The sequence below is a fragment of the Palaemon carinicauda genome, chromosome 30 (assembly GCF_036898095.1).
Source record: "Palaemon carinicauda isolate YSFRI2023 chromosome 30, ASM3689809v2, whole genome shotgun sequence".
NCBI classification, from domain to species: domain Eukaryota; kingdom Metazoa; phylum Arthropoda; class Malacostraca; order Decapoda; family Palaemonidae; genus Palaemon; species Palaemon carinicauda.
This window is the reverse complement of record NC_090754.1, coordinates 6756055-6783554: the sequence shown is the minus strand read 5'-3', so window position 1 is coordinate 6783554 and position 27500 is coordinate 6756055. Positions and strand designations below refer to the sequence as shown.

Sequence of the window (27500 nt, the reverse complement as noted above, 5' to 3'; positions counted from 1 at the left end):
ATGGTGAAGAAAAAGAAGAATATGATGTTCCTGGGTCATTAGGCCTCTTTGTATCAAGAGAACGTAAGTTGCAAAGTCTATTTCACACAATGTACTATCATGTCCATATTGGAAGAAAAAGAAAACCCTTGACCATTATAAACAGTGAAATAAAGGTGTAATACTCAAAACAAGTTTCAATCATCTTGGTTTATGAGGAGCTCATGCATCATCGAACCGATATATCAACATACTCTGTAGAATCAGGTATTCATGGAAGGAAAATTCGTAATAAAGCGAACTCCAATATGTTTCAAAGCAGTTGGAGCTGATATGGCCTAAGAACAAACAATTTATAAATCTCGGAAGAGCCTTGCAGGGCTCATTGGTAGTTCAAGACGAAAAAAATCAGATGTAAACCAATCTTTTACAGCATCAAAATCTCTTTCTGAGGAAGGAAATATTCAACCAATTACAAGACTTGCAGAAAGATATGAAAACCGATTTTTAATAACTGCAGACGAAGGTTAACTTCACAATATCATGACAAATGAAGTACAAAACAAAGTTATCAGGAAAAAATTATTAAACGCGTAAAGCATTATCCAGACTACATACAAGATTTTCCACAAAGAAAGATCTAGCACTAAAAAACCTCTTATCTCTGCCACAATTCGCGCGACCAACAAAGTCATCAGTAAAATACCAACTAAATTCAACTTAGCGTGAAGATCTTCACTTGTATCAATTACTTGATATCACAAAAGACACTCTGTGGAAAAATTACGTTATTATATTTCATCTCCTTCCTATCTCTTTGATGAGGATGGCCTAATGACTGCAACAACAAAGAGAATCAGAGTTTATGAGCTGGAGAAACAATGGAAGACTAGGGATAAAACTACACCTTCACCAACCAAGAAGACTGTATTTATTATAGATGTATTATCATTAAATGGAGAGATTTACCAGCTCAATGAGTCAAACCCGATATTTACAGAGCTGTTGCAGATGTAACGGACAATGTTCATAAAATAGAGGCATAATGTAAAAACATTTCAAAATCTTTGTAATAATACCTTGAATGTAACATAGTGTCTAGCAAAATATGCTTTCAAAATATATTTCGTGTTTGAGTCTTATGTTGAAATGTCAATAAAAGATTCAGTGTCAGAGAAGAGAAAATAAGCTTCCAATAACATTGACATACAGTTCTGGCTATTAATTGCAAACAAGACAATGCTGGAGTCCCTTCGTCAAATGGCTTTAGAATATCCATTGAAAGATACGTCACTAGAGATTTATACCATGATTTGAGAGGTCCAGATGAATATCATCTCACCCCACAAAGGTTGTTTGCTGGATTGGTAACTGAAGTTCCAGAACTGAATTTTGATGTATAAGAAGCAGACCAACGATAAATTGTTTATGCACTTCATGCAGTTCAACAAGAATGCAAACACCTTGTAATCCTTTCATCTGATACTGATGTGTTAATTCTGTTCTTATACTATTGGAATGAGCTTCATTATCAAGGATGCAATGAACTACGGATTAAAACTGGATCTGGGGATTCAGTCAGGTATATTGCCATTCATATGTTACTGCTTAGCTAGGGAGGAAACTGTGCAAAGTGTTTTCTGCAGTACATTTCCTGACTGCCTATGTGTGACACAAGTAAATTTAGGACTAATCTTGCTGCTCTAAAGGAACACCTAGAAATTAATTCCAAAGATTTTTTAACTATACCACATGATTTCTGTTTTATCTAAACCTAAATGGGAGCACTTGATCGAATATTATAAGGTTATAAAGTAGCTGAAGATCTTTCGGTGCCAAATAATGGAAAGAATCCAATACCTGAGGAATTCACAAAATGTGGAACATATCATTGTTACTGTCGCAACAATTATTTTCCTTGGTGCCTCGTTTGTAAATGTCAAAGATTCTTGCTTGTAAGTAATGCAATCTGTAGCAATCCTTTGAGTATAGTATGGGATGAGAAACAAATACTGTCATTCGTCCATTAAAACTTGTCTAAATTTGTCTCTTTACGAATGTAAGTTAATACAGAATATTTAGCCATATAAATAAATCGACATTATATATTTCAATCATAAATTTAATGCATGTATTTACATCACTACATATATACTAGCTTTGAATTTATCTTTTAATATTAAAGAATGTAAGCTCAGTTTTAAACAGAAAGGTCATTTCATACTTCTAACGAAAGAGGAAGAAACCTGATGTATGTCTTGTCACTAATGTAAGTGTTGAACCACCTAAAAAGCTCTCTGATTATCCTACCGAGTTTGTTATGGATCTTTGAATTAGTTTAATTCAACCCATACAACTTCTTGATTTGCCTTGGCATAGTCCCCTTTCAATACTAATGTAATATTACATCATAGGATAATAATTTTTTTTTTTACTATAGATAGAATTCATAAATTCAATAACTATTTATGAAAGCTGTGTAACCTATATATTCTTGTATGATTTACCCTTGATGAAATTTTCAGAGTAATTAATATTGATCAAATATTAATCTACATACCATGGTGGAGAGCCACAGGGCAGTGAGCGATAAACATAAACTGGCATTATGAAAACAGTTTTTACGAAAAGTTACAAAAGTTACAGTATGTGCATTGACTGTTATAAAAGGCATATTATTTTGGCTTATTGTTTTAATAATAGTGTTACTCTGTTGATTATTATTGTCAATATAAGCCATTCATTTTTAAATATTGTTTTATTCTGACCATTTTTCTCTCATGAGGCAAATCATTAGTTTTTCTCCACTTCTGGTAACATTTTCGGAATATATGACTTATCATAGCACCAAAAGTTAATTATTTATATAACATGGGAAATAGCTAATCAACAATATTTCTAGTGGTAAAAGATCTTTCTGCGTTAATTCTCAAGGGAGATATGGCCATTTTTAATTCAGGTACCCAGAGTTTAAGGGTCAAAATTATCGCCTGATTTGGTGAAATTAGGCCTAAATTTCTTACTTGCCACCATCTTTTAAAATGTCCACCCTAACGTTTCTGATAATTATGTGTCTGTTATAAAACCCAAATGGGTGAATTAAGGTACATCTCATACACACGGGAAACCCCTTTCCCCCACACACACCATGTAATAATTGGTAAATAAGGGTTTAAAGGGAATATTAGTGTAAACATCCTTTAGGTTCATGAATCGCTTTATTAAGACAAAGATGGGAGAAATTTTGTATTGAAGAGATCTGTCAGTAATTTATACTCGAGGGTATCGGGTTTCCTTTGCATTCACAAATTATCATAATTTTATGAATTTCTAAGAATTTCCTTGATTGTGGCAGTCAGAGAATTCGTATGATAGGCCTTGATCTTAGTGCTGGCTTTAACCATGGTAATCATGAGGCCCCTGTTTTCAAATTCAAACAGTTGGGAGTGGGTGGGTCTTTTCTTAGTATCATTAAGGAATTTTTAAGTAATGCCACAAATAATTGTTGTTGATAAGCACCATAGTGAGAATAGGAATACGATATCTAGTGTTCCTCTGGGTAGTGTTCTTATCCCATCGCTTTTCTTCATATATACATATGACAGGTGGTTTGGCCTAGAAAATAAGTCCGTTGCATATGCAGATGATGCAGATCTGGGGTTGGCGATACCGTTGTTAGAGATCTAGCTAAAATTAGTGCAGCATGGTCCAAATTATGGGGCATGAAGGTGAAGCCTAACAACTGTAAAAAGGTAGAGGAAAGTGGCTCCTCAACACCAGGATCTCAGCATTGATAATGTTTATTTAATTCTGTATAACTCTTTTAAAATTTTAGGTGTGAATCTCGAGATGAAATTTACTCTTGAGAAACGCTTCAGGTCTGCCTTCTTCAATTGCAAAAAAAAAAAAAAAAATGGCTTATTATGAAAGTCTTTTAAGATTTTCGGTGATCAATCTACCTTGTAGAAGTTTCTTATTTCTTCAATTCTACCTTGTTTCGAGTATTGTTCTCCTGCCTCTTCTGAAGCTGCTGAATCTCATCTTAATTCGTTGGATAGGAACTTAAGTTCTATTCATCTCTTATTCCTGATCTAGATATTAATCTCTGACACCGTCGTTAAATGAGTTCGTTATGCATGTTGCATAAGGTTTTTCGTGATTCTGACCATAATTGGCATTCAGATCTATCAGTTTTATTCCAGCTTTGACCAAGTTGTGGAATGGTCTTTTTTTTAGTTTTAACAGGCTGATTTAAGTATTTTTTTATAGTTTACATATGAAAGATCTGTTATAATGTTGTTACTGTTCTTAAAGTACTTTATTTCAATTGTTCATTACTTCTCTGTAGTTTGTTTACTTCCTTATTTCTTTTCCTCACTGGGATATTTTTACCTTTTAGAGCCCTTCGGCTTGTAGCATCCTGCTTTTCTGACAAAGGTTGTAGTTTAAATAATATGCTATAAAAATAATAGTCCCATAACATCCTTATTGAAAGATATTTTATAAGAAGGAATAGAAATCAATTCATGCATTGTAGTTTTTGTTACACTGTATCCAACAAAAACAACAGAAAAAAGCCATTTTATGATAAAAAATATATCATTTACCAAATGAGCTGTCGCTATCAATTTTCAAAATTATCATCATGAATAAAATTGAATATCTCAAAATCCGCTTTTTACTTGACTTGCCTTTTTTACAATGGAATGTAATAAGAAGAAAGAATGGACGCAAAAGCGATATAAGCCAGAAATACTGGCGTAAGTAAGAGGAAGATAATTTTATATATATATATATATATATATATATATATATATATATATACATATATACATATATACATATATATATATATATATATATATATATATATATATATATATATATATATATATATATATATATATATTGCTTCCACAAGGCACTAGAAGAGTTGGATAACCCAGGCCTACATAGCTGAGGATTATGAAGAGTGAAGTAGGATAAGATAAATGTAGAAGTATTGATTTGAAAGCTCAAGATAGAGACGGTTGGTGAAATATAACTGAGGCCCTTTGCGTTCATAGGCGTAGGAGATGATGATGATGATGATGATGATTATGATGATATATATAAATATATATATATATATATATATATATATATATATATATATGTATGTGTATATATATATATATATATATATATATATATATATATATATATATATATATATATATATATATTACAATCATTCATCTATCTATGGATAAAGAGAGAAAGAGGGCGTTCATTGTATCAACGTGTGTAAAAATAGAATATGAAATTCCTTAAATTCAAAAAATTATAATGCATTCAATTAACATTCTTACAGGTAAGCGTCTTGAAGAAATACAGTACAAAGACAGTATAAAAAACGGATGAAACGCTGTTGGGTTTAACGGACGGATAAACAAAAATAACGAGAGAATTTTTTTTAATAAAGTGTCTTCGATAAAAACGATACCATTAACAGAGAGAGAGAGAGAGAGAGAGAGAGAGAGAGAGAGAGAGAGAGAGAGAGAGAGAGAGGTTGAAATCTGAGCAATAAAGTCAAAATGTAATTGAATATCTCGATTACTATTACTGATTCCTCCTGTCACTACTTGTGTGTCCTCTGAGATATATAATTTCATAATTCCCCAGTGATAAAAAATTATGCATGCTGTTTTTTTTTTTTTTTTTTTTTTTTTAATATCAATCTACTCCAATTTCATCTCCCACGCTTTCGTTTATTAAAGATTGCCTGGAGAAAAATCTATGTGCACAATCTTTTATGATTTGCATGCATCATAACAATATCTATTTCTATCTATCACTTGTACTATATACGTATGCAAATTAATACTAGAACCAATAGTATACGTGACCACGTAAACTCAAAATTTGAGCTATTAGACACAGAAACTGAAAATCCGGTGTTTTTGCTTTAGCGTTAAAAGAGCGGGTGGTTGATTATATTCGGTTCCTAACCTGTAATTCTGCTCTAGGTTGCAGTAACGATTCCCGTGTAATAATCCGGTGCCGTGAAATTTATAATGAAAGGCAAACAAGCAATTTAACAGATCAACGCGCACCTCGAGCAAAAACTCATTCTCATAATCGCACACAAAATCCACCTACTTGGTTTTCCGCAACAGATACACTCGTTATTTAAACGATTTTTACATTAATAGAGTTTTCCAAAATTATCTTAGGATCACGAATGTAAGGTCATTTCTCTCTCTCTCTCTCTCTCTCTCTCTCTCTCTCTCTCTCTCTCTCTCTCTCTCTCTCTCTCTCAGATCCTCCCATTACTTGTACGAGTTTTATTTCTAGTTTTTCCAAAACTATCTTAGATTCACGAATGAGGGGTTCTCTCTCTCTCTCTCTCTCTCTCTCTCTCTCTCTCTCTCTCTCTCTCTCTCTCTCTCTCTCTCTCTCTCTCTCTCTTACATGTACACCGGTTGTTTACACGCCTTTTGCTGTAATAAAGTCTTTCAAAACTATTATTGGTTCATGAATGCCAGTTAAATCTCTCTCTCTCTCTCTCTCTCTCTCTCTCTCTCTCTCTCTCTCTCTCTCTCTCTCTCTCTCAATTTGTGGTAAGTAGGTCAAGGACGTAATTTTGCAGGGCTATTGGCTTCGAGTTTCTCAGGTCAACGAAATTGAATCATCGAAGGGAAAGAAGTGCGTATTTGTTCAGCAGAGAAGTATTGGAAGAGAAGTGAGTAAGCAATATTAAGAAAGGGAAACGAGGTAAAATGCAAAACGTTAAGGGGTAATACAAAGCAATAAGGGATGAAAAATGCAGTGGGACCGGATATTGGTATGTGCCATTTATGTCTCCCTAATCCTCTTTCCATTTTTATAATCTATCTTATCACTATCATCATTGTTATTGCTGTTTGTTAACATAAGAATGCAAAATACTATTTCATGGTAAGACACTCATCATATACTAGGGGAGAGTAATATATTATCTGCCCTTCCAATTTAGCCATAAGTTTTGAACTAAGCGACCTGAGATGAGCAATATTATTTGACGTGAATAATAACCTAATATACCCGTTATAGAGAATGTCGTTAAAGGCAAATTCAAGGACATACTTGAAGAAGTCTCAGGCCAAAAACGTATCTAACCTTGGCCATATCTTATTATCTCTACGGTAAGAATAAGAAATCTCATAATAGTTTGCAATATCTTCTAATGCACTCAATGTGCAGAGTAAGGTCATCTATGCAAGGTGAATAATAAAGCCGGCGTATAATTCTGGATCGACCAATGAATAAGTTATTGGTTTAATTGCAAATGAGCCACTTAAGTTAGAGTACTGAAAACAAAAATTTACCTATCGGTCTTAATCGAGCCAAAAATTAGAACACTCTTCTTCACTTTCAAGATTAATTATTATATTCGTATGTACGTACATAAGTACAAAACATTTACCAAAGGTCACCGATTATTAATATGTCACAATACTTGTTTCATAGTTTATGTGTAACAGTTTGCGGTTAACAGAGTTAGAGGGAGAGTTCAGATTAATTTCAGCATGCCAGGAATCATATCCACTGCCGAAGTTGTCTTGAATGGGAATAGTTAGATCTATAAGTGTATCTCAAGTAACTAATTGGTTTATGTGGTGTGTATGTGTGCCTATGTCCTTGTTTATGCACATGGATGTGTCGAAGCACATTTGTGCGACCATGAAGCTCAGCTGTAGCAAAAAAGCTATGCAAGAATACTATATGGAAATAGTTAGTAGAGAATCAAATGGACTACTTTTTTAGCCTAGTAGAAATGTCTCCGACTCGCAATCCGTACACCAGGAGCTCAAGCCTTGATCACAACCTATTGCATTTTCATTAGTGTCTACAACCACCCCGTCCTTGTGGGGTCCAATTTTTCTTTATCAGGTGTTTATAGGTCAACCTGCTAAGTCAGCAGCCATTGGTTAACCGTACATGGCCCAAGCTTAACTGGGTAGAGAAGAGCTTGGACACTGATCATATGTAAATAGGAGTTGTCTCTGGGATATTATCTGTCACCCATGGGTTCTTAAACTCCATATCTCACGAGACCGAATGAGCAATTTTTAATTCACAAATTTATCTATTATCATACCGCTAAACATCTAAAATTAAAACATTCCTACCGATAGCGCAGTTTGAATGTTGCGTGATTTCCAAGATGTTTTCCATGGTAAGTCGTCAATTTACAACTTTGTTCGTCTACAAAAAAGTACCAGAAAAAGTACGCTTAATATATGGCCAACATCGCACAGTTTCAGCTTAGGGAGAAATATATGAAATAATTCTGTAAAGTAAACAAGAATATATTTTCTATAAGGGTAACTTAATCCATTTAACATAAAAACTATGCAGTCACAGATATAGCCAACAAAACTGATATATCTAGCGATATTCCAGAGTTGAATAGAGAAAAGTACCACATTTATTCCATTTGAGCCTTCCGAAATGTAGTTCCTTAGGCACGAAAATATATTGCCATGGTATGCCAGATTTACCGACACGTAGAATTTGTCATTGAATGGTGTCGCAGGCGCGAGAAAAAAAAAAAATTATTTCGATTTTTTAATATACGGAAAACTAGTAATCAACAATCACCGCAATTACAATATAGCCAAAACATAAAACATGAGCACTAACCTATTCGAAAATCCACCCTGCAAGTGTAGTTGGCCTGGTCATGTGTCATGACGGGTTTGATGTGTAGAGCTGGCAGAAGCCCTGGCCTGAAGTTGACCCTCCCTTGCAATACGTCGCTCTTAATTGTGTGTCGGTCCTCTGATGCCTGCAGCCGTCCGGGTCGGTTGTCGAAGCTGTGACAGGGAGATAAAAACTATATCAATGATGCGCAAAAAAAATGTCATAAAACAAGTAAAAATGTATACAGCCAGTTTTGGCTTCGTCACCCGACGTTCAATTCTGAAAAACACAAAACAGAAAATCATCACCGGTTAGTTTGACGTACCTTTCCAGCTACTGAAATCTAAACAGATAGCTGGTATCAATGATCATTTTGGCGGTGACAGCATAATCAATGGGCATATAGAAAATAATTTTGGTAAATATATTTTGACATTACTAGAATTTATAACGATAATAAAAGTGGTCAAAATTTAAACAATGATGTAAGTTTCGCTGGTTATATATGTATGTAAGTAAATGTGCTTGGATGCATTCCTGTTATATGAAAACTGTAAATATATTTATAATACACAATCACACACACTCGGACACAGACACACTCTCATATATATATATATATATATATATATATATATATATATATATATATGTGTGTGTGTGTGTGTGTGTGTTCCTGCGTGTGTGTATGTCTAAGTATATACGTATGTATGAAGATACACACATATACATGACATACTTAGAGAGAGAGAGAGAGAGAGAGAGAGAGAGAGAGAGAGAGAGGAGAGAGAGAGAGAGAGAGAGAGAGAGAGAGAGAGAGAGAGAATGTACACATATGAAAAATAAATTATTTATACACTTTAAGAGTAAGGGACCCTATTATTGAAATAATTGTTCGTGGATTCATTTGATACAAAATGAAAATCAGCTCCATTTTCATTTGACAGAAATCATTGATTATTTGATGATAGATTTTATAGCGTCAACCCAGTCGTCGTCGCTTGTAATCTGAAGAAATCTATTAGAAAGTTGTTATTTACCATAAACAATGAAAAATAATTAATTTTTGTAATTTGTTATTGGCTGACCACTTGGAAAGCAACGAGAATAAGAAAAATAGCAATTGTCTCATTGCTTTTAAACGTTAACATATATATGAAGGAATATCGGGAAAAAATCCCGCGTACTTCCATTATATGGACGTGTATTTGGAAAAACTGTGACGGCTGATATTGCAAGATCATATGTCAAGAAATCAGAATAATGATGAATAGTTCGACAAATAATATTGGTCAAAAGATGAATAAAAATTGTTTCCAAATCACATAAAACACATATTAAAAAGGCTTAATAAGGTGAAAAGAGTTACTACATAATATGTAGTAATTTCTAGCTCTTCTTAAAAAGAAATTTCATTACAAATTTATGAGAAACACAACGTTTCTTTTCTCACTGTCCATAAGAAAGTATTTCTATAAAGTTCTTAACATTCAGGTATACAAACTCTCTCTCTCTCTCTCTCTCTCTCTCTCTCTCTCTCTCTCTCTCTCTCTCTCTCTCTCTATATATATATATATATATATATATATATATATATATATATATATATATATGTTCAAATAAGCCATATATATTTTGATATATTCATGTCTGGATTCTCTTAACGACCTCGGGATCAGAGCCCCAGGCGAAATCTCACAAAGAAAAGAGCTTGGCTCCGGCCGGGAATCGAACCCTGGTCGGCAAGCTTATATAGACAGTGACTAACCCATTCGGCCGAATGGGTTAGTCACTGTCTATATAAGCTTGCCGACCAGGGTTCGATTCCCGGCCGGAGCCAAGCTCTTGTCTTTGTGAGATTTCGCCTGGGGCTCTGATCCCGAGGTCGTTAAGAGAATCTAGACATTAATATATCAAAATATACATGGCTTATTTGAATATGAAAAACACGTAAAACATGTGCAAAATTTATCATATATATATGTATATATATATATGTATATATATGTATATATATATATATATATATATATATATATATATATATATATATATAAACTACATCAATGTATGTATGTATGTAACTATCTATCTATCTATCTATCTATCTATATATATATATATATATATATATATATATATATATATATATATATATATATATATATATATATTTATATATGTATATATAAATATATACAGTATATATAGATATATATATATATATATATATATATATATATTTATATATGTATATATAAATATATACAGTATATATAGATATATATATATATATATATATATATATATATATATATATATATATGTGTGTGTGTGTGTGTGTGTATATATATACGTATTCCAAAGACTGCCCTGCAACTTCAACATAAAATACACCCATTTTTAATACTTAAACAAAATAACTCTTAATCCTGCAGTAAAAAAAATTGAGAAAAAAAGAAAGTGTTCTGTTCTATAAAAAGAGAGTAAAAGAAAGGAGCGCGTTTCCTTGCACAACCAAATGTTTATTTTTCATTCTACCAGTAATTCCCTTTGTATCAGAAGATTACACAAGGAACCTTTAACCAGAAAAAAATGGATTTCTTTCGGAAGAATACTCTCTTAAATACAAACATACCTACCTTATTTATCTAAAAGGGAACAGACATACATACACACTACATACCAATTCAATAAAATTACAAGATGAATGACCTCATACAGACGCAAAATGTAAAAAAAAAAACGTACATACACACAAATACATATATATATATATATATATATATATATATATATATATATATATATATATATATATATATATATATATATGTGTGTGTGTGTGTGTGTGTGTATATATATACATATACATATATATACATATATATGTATATATATACATATACATATATATATATATATATATATATATATATATATATATATGTATGTATATATATATATATATATATATATATATATATATATATAAATGTATATTAAAAATAACAAAATGGGTACATAAAGATTGCAAAAGAAGCATATGTAACAGAAGACGATGGACTGACGAACTAAGAAAATGTGCTGGTCTAGTCTGGCATAGAAAGACCACAATCCAACGGGAGTGGAAGGACATTTCTGAGGCTTTTGACCTGCAGTGGACTAGTTACGGCTGGCGATGATGATCATATATATATATATATATATATATATATATATATATATATATATATATATATATATATATATATATAATTAGAAGAACTCCTCATGGGAAAGATAATAAAAAGAAAATAAGATCAAGTCAGTCACTGCCTATATTGTGTAATGTTAATATACATTTAATCAGTTCTCGTTCATAAGAGTTGATATCTGTTATTATTCTATTCTATAGCATTAACTTCTTTTATTTATACATATGTGTGTATACTTGGGTAGGTTACTAAAGTAATGTCATTCCATGTGAAGTGAATTCCTTATACTATTTTTTGGAAATGAAAGTAAAACCTCATACAACATCATCATCATCATCCCCTATGTATATTAACGCAAAGGGCCTCGGTTAGATTGCGCCAGTCGTCTCTATTTTGAGCTTTTAAATAAATATTTCTCCATTCATCATATACTACTTCAAGTTTCATAGTCCTCAGCCACGTAGGCCTAGGTCTTCCAACTCTTTTTGTGCCTTGTGGCACCCAGTTAAAATTTTAGTGAACTAATCTATATTCGGGAGAGCAAAGAGCATGCCCAAACCATCTCCATCTACCCCTCACCATGATCTCATCCACATACGGATATCGAGTAATCTCTCTTATAGTTTCATTTCTAATCCTGTTCTGCCATTTAACTCTTCTGAGGGCTTCGTTATCAAATCTACTAAATCTGTTGAATATAGTGTCATTATCATACCACGTCTCATGTCCATACGGCAAAACCAATCTCACTAAACTGATATATAGCCTCAATTTTATATGCAATTTCAGGCGATTGCATTTCCAAATTTTACTTAACCTTGCCATTGTCGGATTTTTTTTTTTTCAATCTTTCATTAGCTCCAATTCTAAAACCTCTCATCCTCCCTGTCTTCTATTTATCTTGAGACCAACGTCCTGTGATAATTCATGCATTCTGATGTGCAGGTTTTGTAAGTCCTGTGGTGTTCTGCTAATATGGCCAGCGTCAACAGCATACTCTAGGACGGTCATATAATTTCCTATTACCAGTGCAGTACAATCCTTCTCCATCATCCCCAACTGTTCTATGCATTAGAAAATCCATGATGATAACCATCAAAGGTGATAACACATTCCCTTGAAGTACTCCACTGTACACTGAAAATTCATCTGATAGGACTCCACTACCATTAACTTTGCATTTGCTTTTCTCGTGAACAGTGTTAATCAAATTTACATATTCAAGAGAAATTCCATAATAGCGCAGGACTCTCTACAAAATTGGTGGGTGCACACTATCAAAGACAATTTCATAGTCCATATATGCCATCAAAAGTGGATTTCTATGTTGTACACATTGCTATACAACATGTCTTAAAATGAAAATTGGGTCAGTACAACTTCTACCTTTTCTAAATCCTGTTTGTTCATCTCTCGGCTTTTTCTCTTTCTTTCTCTCTAGTCTCTTTATGACAATTAACGTAATTGTATAGCCACTGAAATTATTGCAATCAGACAGGTCTTTTTTGGATGAAGGGTAGACGAAGATTTTTTGGGCATGCCCTTCAGACTCCCCAAGAGAGATTAATTCACCAAACTTTCAACTGGGATCCACAAGGCACTAGAGATGATGAGTGGAGAAGTATTTAATTAAAAGTTCTAGATATAGACTGGCGAAATCTAACCGAGACATTTTGCTTCAATGGGCGTAGAAGATAGTGATACTGAGCTACTGAGGACGTGGCAGCACAACCAATTCTAAAAGAGTTTTTAATGCCGAACTTTTTCCATGCTATTTTTCTGCTGTTGAGACACAAACCATACTTCTGCATACGAATATGCACACATGTACACCATACGGCTATTATTGAGAGTGTACAGCCAATTTTCTCTAAGTGCATACCTACGCATCACTTGCGCTTTTCAATTTTTTTCATAACAACCAATTAAACAATGATTGAATCTATTCGTAACGAGGTTATTCCTGTGAGTTTTGCAGGGAATAATTTGATTCTGTCCAGGAGAGTGTATTGGCGTATGATACGCCATATTGGATTATTCAATGAACCTGTTTACTGGCATGAATTTGTTTTCAATATTGTTTTGTGGGCAGATCGTAAATTGCTCATGGAAAATATTGGGTGATTTGAAAAATGTCAGACATTAATTCTTCTTTCATTCGGCTGAAGCGATGGGATGAGGTTCACTCGTTTGGCAAGTATTAATGAAACACCATAAAACATGAATGCACATGTATGTATGTATGTATGTATGTATGCGTGTGTGTGTGCATATATATATATATATATATATATATATATACATACATATATATATGCCTATACATATATATATATATATATATATATATATATATATATATATATATATGTATATATATATATATATATATATATATATATATATATATATATATATATATATATATATAAAACTCTGATAAACAATAGCGAAACAAATATATCTATATACAGCGTAGAAAATTCTGATCTCGATAGAAAGATAGCAATGAAATTATAGAAATGGTATAAGATAATAATTTAGTCTATGTTCATTGCATTAAACGAAAAGATGCGCCTATCAAGATAGTAAAATTATTAACAATGTAAATAAAGGAATCCTTTATTTAATGTAAATTCTTTTATTTTTAAATGATAATGCTTGAGTGATTAAACTTCTTACGAATTGCTTATGCATATATACATATATGTATATGAAATGTAACGCATATTTGAAAAAAATAAATCTTTCAATAAAATTATCAATGGAGTACAATCATATCTACTTACATCCTTCAAGCAATGATTCAAGTAGAATAAATGGAAATCATCAGAAATGCTAAAAAATACGAAAAACATTTATCTCCCATATACATTAAAGCAGATTTTAAATACTGAAAAGGTATTGCATCTCGCAGGAAGACAAAATGAACCACTAAAAAGAAGAGATTCTGAAAACGAAGAGAAGTTAAAGGAAAAATCAACCGATAAAACGGAAAGTGAGAGAACTCAAACGCAATCAGTAGAGTAGAAAAAAGAAATACTGAATCCCTGGCAGTCCTCCATTCATGGCCATTTGAGCTTGAACGGAGAAGTCAAGTGGGTCGCCCACTTAGACTAACCCACAAGAAACCCTCTTCTGAATATTCCAAGAGAAAAGAGGCCTAACAGAAGAATGCCTCTCACCTTTACTTACCCACATATAGTAATATTAAAGAGAGAGAGAGAGAGAGAGAGAGAGAGAGAGAGAGAGAGAGAGAGAGAGACTTCATTTGTTCTTGGGAATTACAAATTAGTTTAAACGCTCAGTTTTAAAAATTTTGTCTAACTTATTCTTTAATTCGTTTCCCGTGTTACTGTTCACTGCATCCGATGGTAGTCTCTTTCATGTATTTGCTATTTTGTAAGTAAATCACTTACCACACTGAGTGATGTATCTTTACAATTCCAGTTTATATCCGTTACCTCTAGGCTGATTTGTGCTAAGCGTTAAGATGTTGTTGTAGTCTACATTTCTTACTCCTTCAAGAATTTTGAATGTTTCTCTTACCTGTCCCTTTAGTTGTCAAGTTTGTAGATTATATAAATTCAACCGTTCACTCTGTCTATATCCAAATTGTCTTTATTTCGGGAGTAGTTTTGTGGCCTTACCCTGTACTGGTTCCAGTCTATTTGTATCGTGATGAATACTTGAAGCCCAGAATTGGACTTCGTATTCTACGTGTGGTCTTACTAGTGATTTATACACCTGCAGTAAAATGTCTTTGTGTCTGTATTTCAAATTGTCTCTTTATGTAACCTACAGTAATAGTTTTTGAGCGTTCTTTTCAACTTTTAGGCTCTGCTTGGTGACAAAGACATTGAAAGCCTACTTATAAAAACAGTCCCTGATCAGTGCCACTTATTGCCGAGGCGCCCATCCAATTGCTAAAATAAATCTACGGGTTTTTGTATTTCGGAAGGTATATTACCATAACAGTCAACCAATAATTGGTCTAATATTATTCATCTTTTAATTTTCCATATATTTGTATTAAATCATATTGATCATTAAAGTAGTATATTCTTTTACGTAGCTTGTTCATTTCTTTTCACATTAGAAGAGGACCCACTTCCTTTAGAATGGACGATGAGTTAATACATGATTAAATAAATATGTAATATTTACTTTTGTTATTAAACACCTGACTGCGTAAACCACCTTTTGAATATGACATATCTAAAGACTTTATACATTTACAAATGTAAGTTGAGGTTAGGCATTTCATTTACCTCCGCCACCGAAGTTGGGAAGAGGTTATGTTTTCGCACCTGTTTGTGTGTGTTTGTGAACCGCTCCCTGGTCACAATTTTAATCGTTGAGTAATAAATGTTGCAAGGATTAACTGCTATGTAAAAAGCGGGATGTGATCAAATTTTGGAAGGTCAAGGTCAAAGGTCAAAGGTCACGGTCAAGCAAAATGTCCAATTCACGTAATCAGCCATTAGGTTGGACAAATCGTTGTTACACACTTCAAACTTGGTTGACATTTGAGTGTATAAAATTCCACGCCAATCAATACATGTTAAGGTCAAAGATCAAGGTTCAGCATAAGGTTAAGAAATAAGCTACCGCGGCGGAGGTCTGCGCTCAACTGAGTGCCCCTCTTATTGATGTATGTAAGCGATTGAAAATATAACTTAATTAAAACGTGAAAGACACGCATCCGTAATAGGACCTGTGCCTATGATTAAACTATAAGGGGAGAAGATTAGTGGTAAGTTGTTTAGTATTGTCCTAGGCTTGTTAAGAGTCATATGGTCAGAAAACATGCTCTGCTTTTTTCGGCATTTAATGTGATTTTAGTTTCTAGAGGTAACGAGTTTACGCCTACATTAGTAAAATTAGGGCCTCTCGAAGTGGTCTTAGCCTCTATTAGGCCCTGTTTCAATTTACTGTGTAATCTTTGACTTTGATTAAGTACACATGTTAAGCAAGTTATAGTCACATATACTGTACATTCAATCTACAACATTACCTTAATTAAACATTGATAAATGTGAAAAAAGGCACCATTAAATGATAGTATATTCTTAAGGGGCAATACTTGCTACTTGTTTTACATATGGTGACGGCATTGCTCCGGTTGTTGTGAGATCCCGAATTCATCACAGAAAGATGGATATATGAGCTTAAATGTAACGAGAAAAAAAAAATAGTATATTCTTTCCCAATGATAAATATTGTTTTATTCATGGTATGACATATATTTGTGTCAATCCAGTTAAAAAAAAAAAGAAACACCCATCATAATTTGAAAAGAACACTGGTGGAAATTTTCCATCTGGCACCAGTGACTTGAGTAAACAAGTAACAAATGACAAACGCACAATATACCAACGTCACCTGTTGCCAACGCGCCCTACTAGGGCAGGCAAATGCTCACAGAAATCCAAACGATGTTCCTGTCTTCCCTTTACTGTCTTTGTTTTGGTGAACTTCAAATCTTTGCAATTAGTAATGATGATAACTTCCTCCTGATCCACACATTCTGTTTCATTACGCAGCATTGAGTAATCTGTTTGTGAGTTAGTAAAACCTATGTACATTACTTTGCATTTTCCACAGTTGAAATGCATTTTCCATTTTCTAGACCATTCCTCCCACTTTATTAGATCCTCTAATAGTGCTTTAACGTCTTTTGAATTCGCAGCGTATAAGCCTAGTTTGGTATTTTAAGCAAATTTGGCTATTCTGCTAATTAATCTAAAATCTATGTCATTAATGCAAATTAGAAATAGTAATGAACGAATGACGGATCCTTGAGAAACTCCGCTTTTAACAGATGCCCCCTCTGAGGAGTTTGGGATTTTGGACGTCTCAAAGACTTTTTGGTCCATCCGGGGAGACTCCATTTACTCTTGGGTAGATCGATTTGTTTTGAATGTTTAGAGTTTCTTTGATCTTGTCTCACTTATTCTTGAACTCGTTTACTGAGTTACTGTTTACTACATTCGGTGGAAGTCTGTTTAACGTATTGCTATTTTGTATGTAAAGAAATTACCTCATTGAGCGGTGTTGTATCTTTTCATTTCTTGTTTGTATCCATTACAACTCTTTGTTTTCTATTTATCAAGAGAGAGAGAGAGAGAGAGAGAGAGAGAGAGAGAGAGAGAGAGAGAGAGAGAGAGAGAGAGAGAGAGAGAGAGAAACTGTTATGGAATGAGAATTACTAAAAGGAAGGCTGTGATTGGCACTTAGATTGTTTTGTGTATGAGAGAGAGAGAGAGAGAGAGAGAGAGAGAGAGAGAGAGAGAGAGAGAGAGAGAGGGGGGGGGGGCCTTTTAACGTGTACGAAAGATCTCAATGACCCTTGGAGAGGAATGCTTGTTAGAGGTTGACACAAGAAGACATTAATGAAAGTGGAGTTTCTAAGAGAGAGAGAGAGAGAGAGAGAGAGAGAGAGAGAGAGAGAGAGAGAGAGAGAGAGAGAGAGAGAGAACCCTAATGACCAACGCCCTAACGATCACGTTTTAATGTACTAGAAAACAGGTTCCAAGCATCCAATTAGAAGTGAACATGCCCCGACTGAAGCCTATAATCCTTGAAAAAATCTAGTTTGTCTTCAAGGGTGTTTTTGAGAATTTCCAGTAGCTTTACTTTTGAATTTTTAGGGGTGATTCATTTTCTGTTATTTTTTTTCTCTTGCATTTCTACTTTCCTAAGTACTTGTATGGCAAATATAGGATCATCTATATAAATCCTATTATATTTATTTATATATTATATACATTATATATATATATATATATATATATATATATATATATATATATATATATATATATATATATATATATATATATATATATATTTATACACAACACGTTCTGTTAGAAATCAAGATAAAGGCTTCAGGCATGTCAATTCATGTCTGAGATTTCAACGGTCTTCATCGATACGCTGGCTAATACGGATTGGTGTTAGTGGGAGATTCTTGTCTGATCGCTCATATGAATATTGATCAAGGAGATACTCAAACCCTTTTACCGCATTAAGATATCCCGACTTAGAAAGGGAGTTCTGTACATACATACATATATATATATATATATATATATATATATATATATATATATATATATATATATATATATATATATATACATATATATATTCCACCACAATCTGGCAAAAACTATATATAACTATGAGTGTTTCCAGAAGGATATATCGATGAAGTAGTTAGAATATAACTATGACGCTAATTAGTCTAGTTACACCTTTGGACGAATTGGCTTTAGACCATTCTTGTTCTTGGGCCAATCGTACCTGTGGACGGGTTGTTTTTAGACCATTTCACTTTGGACCAATTGGTATTGAACTAATCATCGTTAGAACAATTGTCTTAGACCGGTTTCATATATGCTCGTGCACTGTAACGGTTTTCATTATTTATCTTAACACTGGTTCTTCCCCGTACTGGTGCTATCATGCTAGCACAAGCTTCATTATGTTTGAATTTTTGTGACGTTCTTCCTCGGAAGTCGGTGTATATAAACTCGATGATTGTTTAATATAGTTTAAATGCATTCACCTCGCCTCTTAGTTATCACCTAACTGGCGCCCCGCCAGTTAGGTAGCAGGTAGTAGGTTGGCCATGGCACCAGCCACCCGTTGAGATACTACCGTTTGATATTTATAATCATTCTCTCTGCTTACGGTTCATTTTCCCTTTGCCTACACACACACACCGAATAGTCTGGTCTATTCTTTACTTATTCTCCTCTTTCCTTATACACCTGACAACATTGAGATTACCATATAATTCTTCTTCTCCCAAGGGGTTACTACACTGTAATTGTTCAGTGGCCACTTTCCTCTTGGTATGGGTAGAAGGGACTCTTTAGCTATGGTAAGCAGCTCTTCTAGGAGGACACCCCAAAATCAAACCATTGTTCTCTAGTCTTGGGTAGTGACATAGCCTCTGTACCATGGTCTTCCACTATCTTGGGTTAGAGTTCTCTTGCTTGAGGGTACACTAGGGCACACTATTCTATTTTATTTCTCTTCCTCTTGTTTTGTTGAAGTTTTTATAGTTTACATAGGAGATATTTGTTTTAATGTTACTGTTCTTTATATATTTTATTTTTCCTTGTTTCCTTTCCTCACTGGGCTATTTTTCCTGTTGGAGCCCCTGGGCTTATAGCCTTTTGTTTTTCCAACTAGGGTTGTAGCTTAGCAATCAATAATAATAATAATACCGAAGGGTTCGGCTCCCTCCCCCCTTCCCCCTTACTGCTGTGTCTCCCTGTTTGGTGATGCCGCCCTCCGACACTGACTCTACTATCAAGGCCACACCCCTGAAACTACCGCCCATAGCCAGTGTAAAGGCATTCTCCTGCTTTTGCATTAAAGGCGTGACTTGCGCATACACAAAAGCAGACTATGTTCTCGGAAATATAAGATTGGCTTTCCGACCAAGGGGACAACCCAATAGCCCAGTGAGGAAAGGAAACAGAAATAAATAAACTACAACTAAAAGATAAACAAACAAATAAAATATTTCAAGAACAGTAACAAGATAATATTAGACCCTACGCATATAAACTATAAAAAAATTAAAAAGAAAACAATAGAAAGTGAAATAACATACAACAATATGTTCGTATATACCCTTGAGCAAGAGAATCCTAATCCAAGACAGTGGAAGGCCATAGCACTACCCAAGACCCGAGAACAATGTTTTTATTTCTGAGTGTCCTTCTCCCAGCAGAGGTGCTTACCATAGCTACAGAGTTTCTTCTACCCTTACCATGAAGAAAGTAGCCATGAACAATTACAGTGAAGTAGTTAAACACTTGAGCGAAGAAAAATTGTTTGGTAATCTGTGCTGTCACGTGTAAGGAGACATATGTAAATGTGGTAAGAATATGCCAGACTATTCGGTGTATCAGTAGACAAGGACAAAATGAACCGTAACCAGAGAGAAGGGTCCAATGTAGTACTGTCTAGCCAGTCATAGGACCCAATAACTCTGCACTATAATTGTTCAGTGACTATTTTCTAGTAGGTAAAGGTAGAAGAGACTCTAGCTATGGTCAGCAGATCTCCTAAGGGGAAGGAGACTCCAAAATCCAATGATTGTTTACCAAATGCTCTCCATCCCATGCTTATCCTTTTAATTTCGATTTTGTGACCTGGGGAAACATTCTTTGGCCTAAGTACGTATATCTAGGAACTCCTTCATAACTCTTATTTGATGGTTCTCTGCATTTTAATTGAAAATTATCTTAGTTTCACTCATATTCATTTTTATTCCTATATTTCTCCTTTCGTTATTTAAATCTTCTATCATCTTTTGTAATTCCTCCCATGATTCACTAAACACAAATGTAATCTATAAATCTTAAGTTGTTTTGGTATTCCACATAAATATTAATTCCCATATTTCCCCTATCTAGGTTATGAGGGATGCATTTTCTCTGTCTAACTGCTTTCTCAATCGAAATTTCTCACTCTCATTATGTAGTTTTAGGATTGCTGTACTTCTTGTATAGATATATTCAAGTGTTTTAACATGAGATTCATCTATATCACTTGTAAAGCCTGCCCATTCTCCTGGTTGATTAAATTCTGTCTCTCTATTCGGCTTAATATGATCTTTGTAAATATCATATATATTTACCATCATCATCATCAACTCCTCCAACGCTTACTGACACAAAGGGCCTCTGGTAGATTTCACCAGTCGTCTCTATTTTGAGCTTTTAAATCAATGCTTCTCTGTTCATGATTTCCTACTTCATGCTTCCTACAGTAGTCCTCACCTACAGTATATATGCCTGGGTCTTACAACTCTTCTAGTGCCTTGTGAAGCCAAGGTAAATGTTTGGAGAACTAATCTTTCTTGGGGACTGCGAAGACCATGCTCATACCATCTCCATCAAACCCTCATTATGTTCTCATCCACATATGGCACTCGAGTAATCTCTCTTATCGTTTCAATTCTAATCCCGTCCTGCCATTTAACTTCCAATATTCTTCTGAGGGCTTTATTCTCCAGCATCCATAATCTGTTGAATTTACTGCAGTTTCATTATCATACCATGAAAAATATCCATAAAGTAACACCGATCTCACTAAACTGATATATAGCCTGATTTTTGTAATTTCAAGCAATTTCACTTCCAAATTTTACTATACCTACCCATTCTCTGACTTGCTTTTTTCTATCTTTCATTAAACTCAAATTCTAAAGACCCAGTATTAAAGATCATAGTTCCTAAACAATTAAATGATTCTACCTTATTAATCCATTCTCCTCACAATGATATTTCATATTCCAATGCATATTCCGTTTTCATCATCTCTGTTTTTCTTCTATCTTGAGCCCAATCTCCTGTGATAATTTCATGCATTCCGGTGAGCAAGCAGTGCAAATATTGTGGTGTTCTGCTAATAAGATTAGCATACTCTAGGTTAGCTAATTTTCTATCAACAATCCAGTCAAATAAATCTCCTCCATCCCCAACTGTTCTATGCATTATAAAATCTATGAAGTGTATAAACAACATAGGAAACAACATATTCCCTTGGAGTAGTCGACCGTTCACTGGGAAATCATTTGATAGGACTTCACTAAAATTAATTTTGCACTTGCTATGCCTATTGACAGACTTAATCAAATTATATATTTAAGAGGAATTCCGTAATAAAACAGGACTCCCACAAAATTTGCAGGTGCACTATATCCAAGGTTTTTTTTCCCAAATTCCATTAAAAGTATATTTCTAAATTCTACACTGCTGTACAACAGGTCTAAAAATGAAACTCTGGTCAGTACAACTTGTTCAGAGCTGCTTGTTCATCTCTCAGCTTTTCGTCAATCTTTTTCTCTAGTCTCTTCAAAATAAGCAAGCATACTAAATATTTTCATGACAACTGATTAAAGTGTGAAGCCCCGGTAATTATTGCAATCTTTTGGGTTTCCCTTTATGCTATTTTTACCAACACTACTAGCTCCCATTCATCAAGTTTTGCCTCTACACACCACATTCTACAAAATATTCTTGTAAGTATTCTGGTGGCACTTTATTTTCAGGCAATATATAAGCAGGAGCTTTCCAACTCATGTGTGTATTGTGATAGCTTCGACTTCAAACACAATGAATGCATTCATTGGCACATTTAGGTCTTTCTCAACTTCAGGTATATCAATCAAATCATTTCCTTCATATGTTCTATCCATGACCTCACTAAAGTGTTCCATCCTAGGTTGCTTTTCATCATATTCTGTTGTTATAACAGATCCATCTCCATTTTTTTTTTTTTTTTTTGCCCCAGTAGAGATTTCATCAATAATTATATAAGCGTTTCTTACACCACAGCCACTCACTGAATTCATAGCTTTGTGAGCCTCATCTGCTTTTCTATCTAAATATTCGCTCAACTCATCAATGGCTTTTCTTATGACCTTACTATCAATACTGGAAACCTTATCATGCTTTATCTTGTAATTTTCATTACTTACTCAAAAAGTTTAAATAATCAATATCTCACTTTGTCTTCTTTTTATAGTATCCCAAGTATCCTTTGATATCCATTTCTTTCTCCTTGTAATAGCATGTTCCAAAACTTTACAGCTAACTTACTGTTATATGTTCTTGATATCACACCATTCTTCATTAATTGTCTGCTCTTAGTCCCTAAAAGTCTCTAAGACTGCAAATTGATTCCTACTTTCATTTCCATATATTTTATTTTACGGAGAGTAAAATTATTGGTATTTTATTTTGATGTCTTTAGTATTTTCTTTTTGTGAATTATTATGACGATAAAGATTTTCCAAGCAATAGGTTCAGTCAGTTTTACTTGTATGATATCTCCTCCATCTATTACGAAATCAATTGTTAGGCCATCTTCTCCAGATGCTCTGCCTCTCTTCATGCCTTTTAATGCTTTCTTTACTTCTCTTACTGTTACGTTTGGTACCAGGTCAGGTATTTCGTTATTTCTATAAGTGAGGTTAATTCTTATATCACTATTGTATAGCCTTGCAATTGATACCCTTTGCAATATTAATCACGCGATATCTATTGTTCATAATATTTCCATGTTCGTTCTTTTAAAGAAACATCTTTTGAAGCCCTGTTCAAAGTCTTCTTTTCATCAATTTGATGGTTCTTTATTTTTTTTTTTTACCCCAACTTCGATATGATTGTGTTTACGCATATCTTGTATTTTATCTTTTTTATTTTTCTTTTGGATAGTTTTACTAATTCTATTTTATTTCTCTTAGATTACAGCCTCATTTCCAATCTTTAGTCTTTTCCAATAGTTTTCCTTGATCTTGTTTAGGAACTTTTCCACCTATCTTTTGTATTGATGTCAATACAAATTCACACACACACAGAGAAACACACACACACACACACACACACACACATATATATATATATATATATATATATATATATATATATATATATGTATATATATATATATATATATACATATATATAAATATATATATACATATATATCTATATATAGTATATATACATACATGTATATATGTATATATATATACACACACACACACATATATATATATATATATATATATATAATTTATATATACATATTCAGACACTTGTTGTATGTGTACCCATATGTGTTTATATATATATATATATATATATATATATATATATATATATATATATATATATATATATATATATGTGTGTGTGTGTGTGTGTGTGTGTGTGTGCATATATATCCTACATTTGGTGTAGATCGAATAACAACAATTAAATGACATTCCTAGAGGGATATTTTTAATAAAATTGAAGATGAAGCTACATTTATAAGGGTAACAATTTGCTAAATAATGATCTTTAATATTCATTAGTCTCCTCGCGTCCCTTAGGAACAGGCCTGGCAACCCCTTGGAATGCGAGCATCCCTGGGTAAGAAAAACAATTTAAACCTGTTTTGAAACCATGAAATGCTGGAACCCAGAAATAAATTCTATAAATTTAGAGCATATAAAAATTAATAGTTTTCCAATGGCAATTCTTTTTATATGCTGTCCATGTTCAATTTCAAATTAAATCATAAGTTCAAGACTTTGATAATAGTTTAATTTTCTTCTACTACATATTTTCATAATATATATATATATATATATATATATATATATATATATATATATATATATATATATAGATATATATATATATATGTATATATATATATATATATATATATATATATATATATATGCATTTCCCGATAGATATATTTATTCATTACAAATATCAATTATATAAACTGATAATCACAATAGCACACTAAATTGTTTTAGACACTTAAAATAGCTGAAACCGAAAAATCGCCCAGTAAAATACAATTTCATATAATAAAAAATACTATCAAAACAAGCAATTGTAGCATAGCATAGTAATATTTATCTTCTCTATATGTTAAAGAGCAAGTACCTGACTCACGGGGAGAGGTAGTAGTCATTCTTCCACCAATTGCCTAATCAGTGGGTTATAGTTAGAAATTGGGGAGGGTAGGAAGAAGTATATATATATATATATATATATATATATATATATATATATATATATATATATATATATATATATATATGTATATATATATATCAACGTAATTTTTGACGGCTTAAGCTTACTAGTGATAGAAATAAAATCCAAGTAGTATCAGTATTCTGTAGTGCTTTTCGTATAAATGAAACAATGACAGATGTAGTACCCGTGATAGTGTAAGTATATATATATATATATATATATATATATATATATATATATATATATATATATATATGCAATTACATCACCCCATTAAGCAAGAGAACACCCTCATTGTACGACGCCCTACGTACACACACACACAAACACTCACACACACACCACCACCACCACCAAGATAGAACCACCAAACATTCCGTGTATCATCCTACCTCTGGAGGCGACGGTGCCAATTTACAACAGATAACAAGAAGGATCTTTTGTATCCCCACCTCATTTTCCGACGCGATACAAGTCCCTTACGCACTTTCGCCTGCCTGAGTTGAATGGGAGGCCTGATTTCATTCAGTGCCTTTTGTTGCGCTGGGGGGTCGGAGGGATGGGGGAGGGGGAATGCAGCAGCAGTCCCTGAGTGGCAACAGCTTTCGGGCAAAGAGGCGTCCTTTGCCCGAAGTTTTCGTACCTAAATGTGACACTTGAATAGATTCTCTTTTCTAGAATAGATTCTTTTCTCGTTTTCTTTTTCGTCTTGTGCTTTCTTTTCAGGTTATTTCTTCTGTAGGGGGAAGTTCATGTTTGTTGGTCACGGTTCAGTTTCGAAAAACTTATAAAAACAATGTGAACTTGAAATCACTTTCTAGAAATCTATTAAATGCCAAGTTCCATTATCAAGCACTTCTCATTTGTGGATACAGGAAGTGTTATTAACTTTTCTTTATGGAAAGCTTAAACCTGTTGGAGTTATCCGTACTGGGCTTTCTTCAGCAACTCAGCAACTTGAGGCCGATTGTAAGATTGATCATATATATATATATATATATATATATATATATATATATATATATATATATATATATATATATATATACATACATATATATATATATATATATATATATATATATATATATATATATATATATATATATATATATATATATATATATTTAGCACCAGGGTGAAAATCCACCAGTAATTAACGACTAACAATTCTCATATGTGGGAAGCATCCTTTCCACCCAGAGCACCTCCTCCAGAGAACTTGATAACAGGTTACAAGCTGGCCACACTGCATATGGGAGACTATCCACCAGGGTGTTCTTGAACAAAGATATAACCACCCATACAAAGGTGATGGTATATAGCACCAATATCTTATATGCATGTGAGATTTTGACTCTTTATAGTAGCGACCTCAAAAGACTGAAACAATTCCACCAGAAAATACTGAGAACAATAACAAAAATCAAATGGAATGATTATGTGTCCAATACAGCAGTCCTTGAAAGAGCCAACGTCACCAGCATCGAGGCCATGATCATGAACCACAGCCTAAGATGGTCTAGCCATGTGATCAGCATGGAGGACACAAGACTACCAAAGAAAATGCTCTTCTGTGAGTTAAATACATGAGATTCCCCTAGATGCCGGACTATGCTTCAATTTAAAGACCAACTCAGGAAATCTTTCAAGGAAGCTAACATACACCCCAACACCTTTGAAGCTTGAGCAAGCAACAGGAACGAGTGGAGAAGCAAAGTGAAAGTGGTCACGGACATCTTTGAAGAAAATAGAAGAGCCAACCTGTTAGGTAAACGACAGCAACGGGCAGAAAGAGCAAGTCAACCACAACCATCTCCTACGATTCAGTGTGGTCAATACCCAGGATTATTCAGGGTACGAACTGGTCTTATGAGACTTAAGAAGGCTCAATACCCCAACAATAATTAACCTACTATGACCTTCTCCTCTATTCAACCTTCTATTAGAACTGAAACTATGATATTCGGATACGAGTATACTACGATATATATATATATATATATATATATATTCATATATATATATGTATATATATATATATTCATTTATATATGTATATAGTATATATACATAT

General features: G+C 33.4%; 1 protein-coding gene across 1 annotated transcript in view; it reads right to left on the bottom strand.

Moving 5' to 3' along the window:
* Window positions 1–27500, bottom strand: part of LOC137622904 (nephrin-like) — an 838006-nt gene that overhangs the window by 377754 nt on the left and 432752 nt on the right. The window contains exon 4 of the mRNA XM_068353453.1: window positions 8647–8819. Within this exon, the coding sequence (XP_068209554.1) occupies window positions 8647–8819 (173 nt within the window). The remainder of the gene's footprint in view (window positions 1–8646; window positions 8820–27500) is intronic.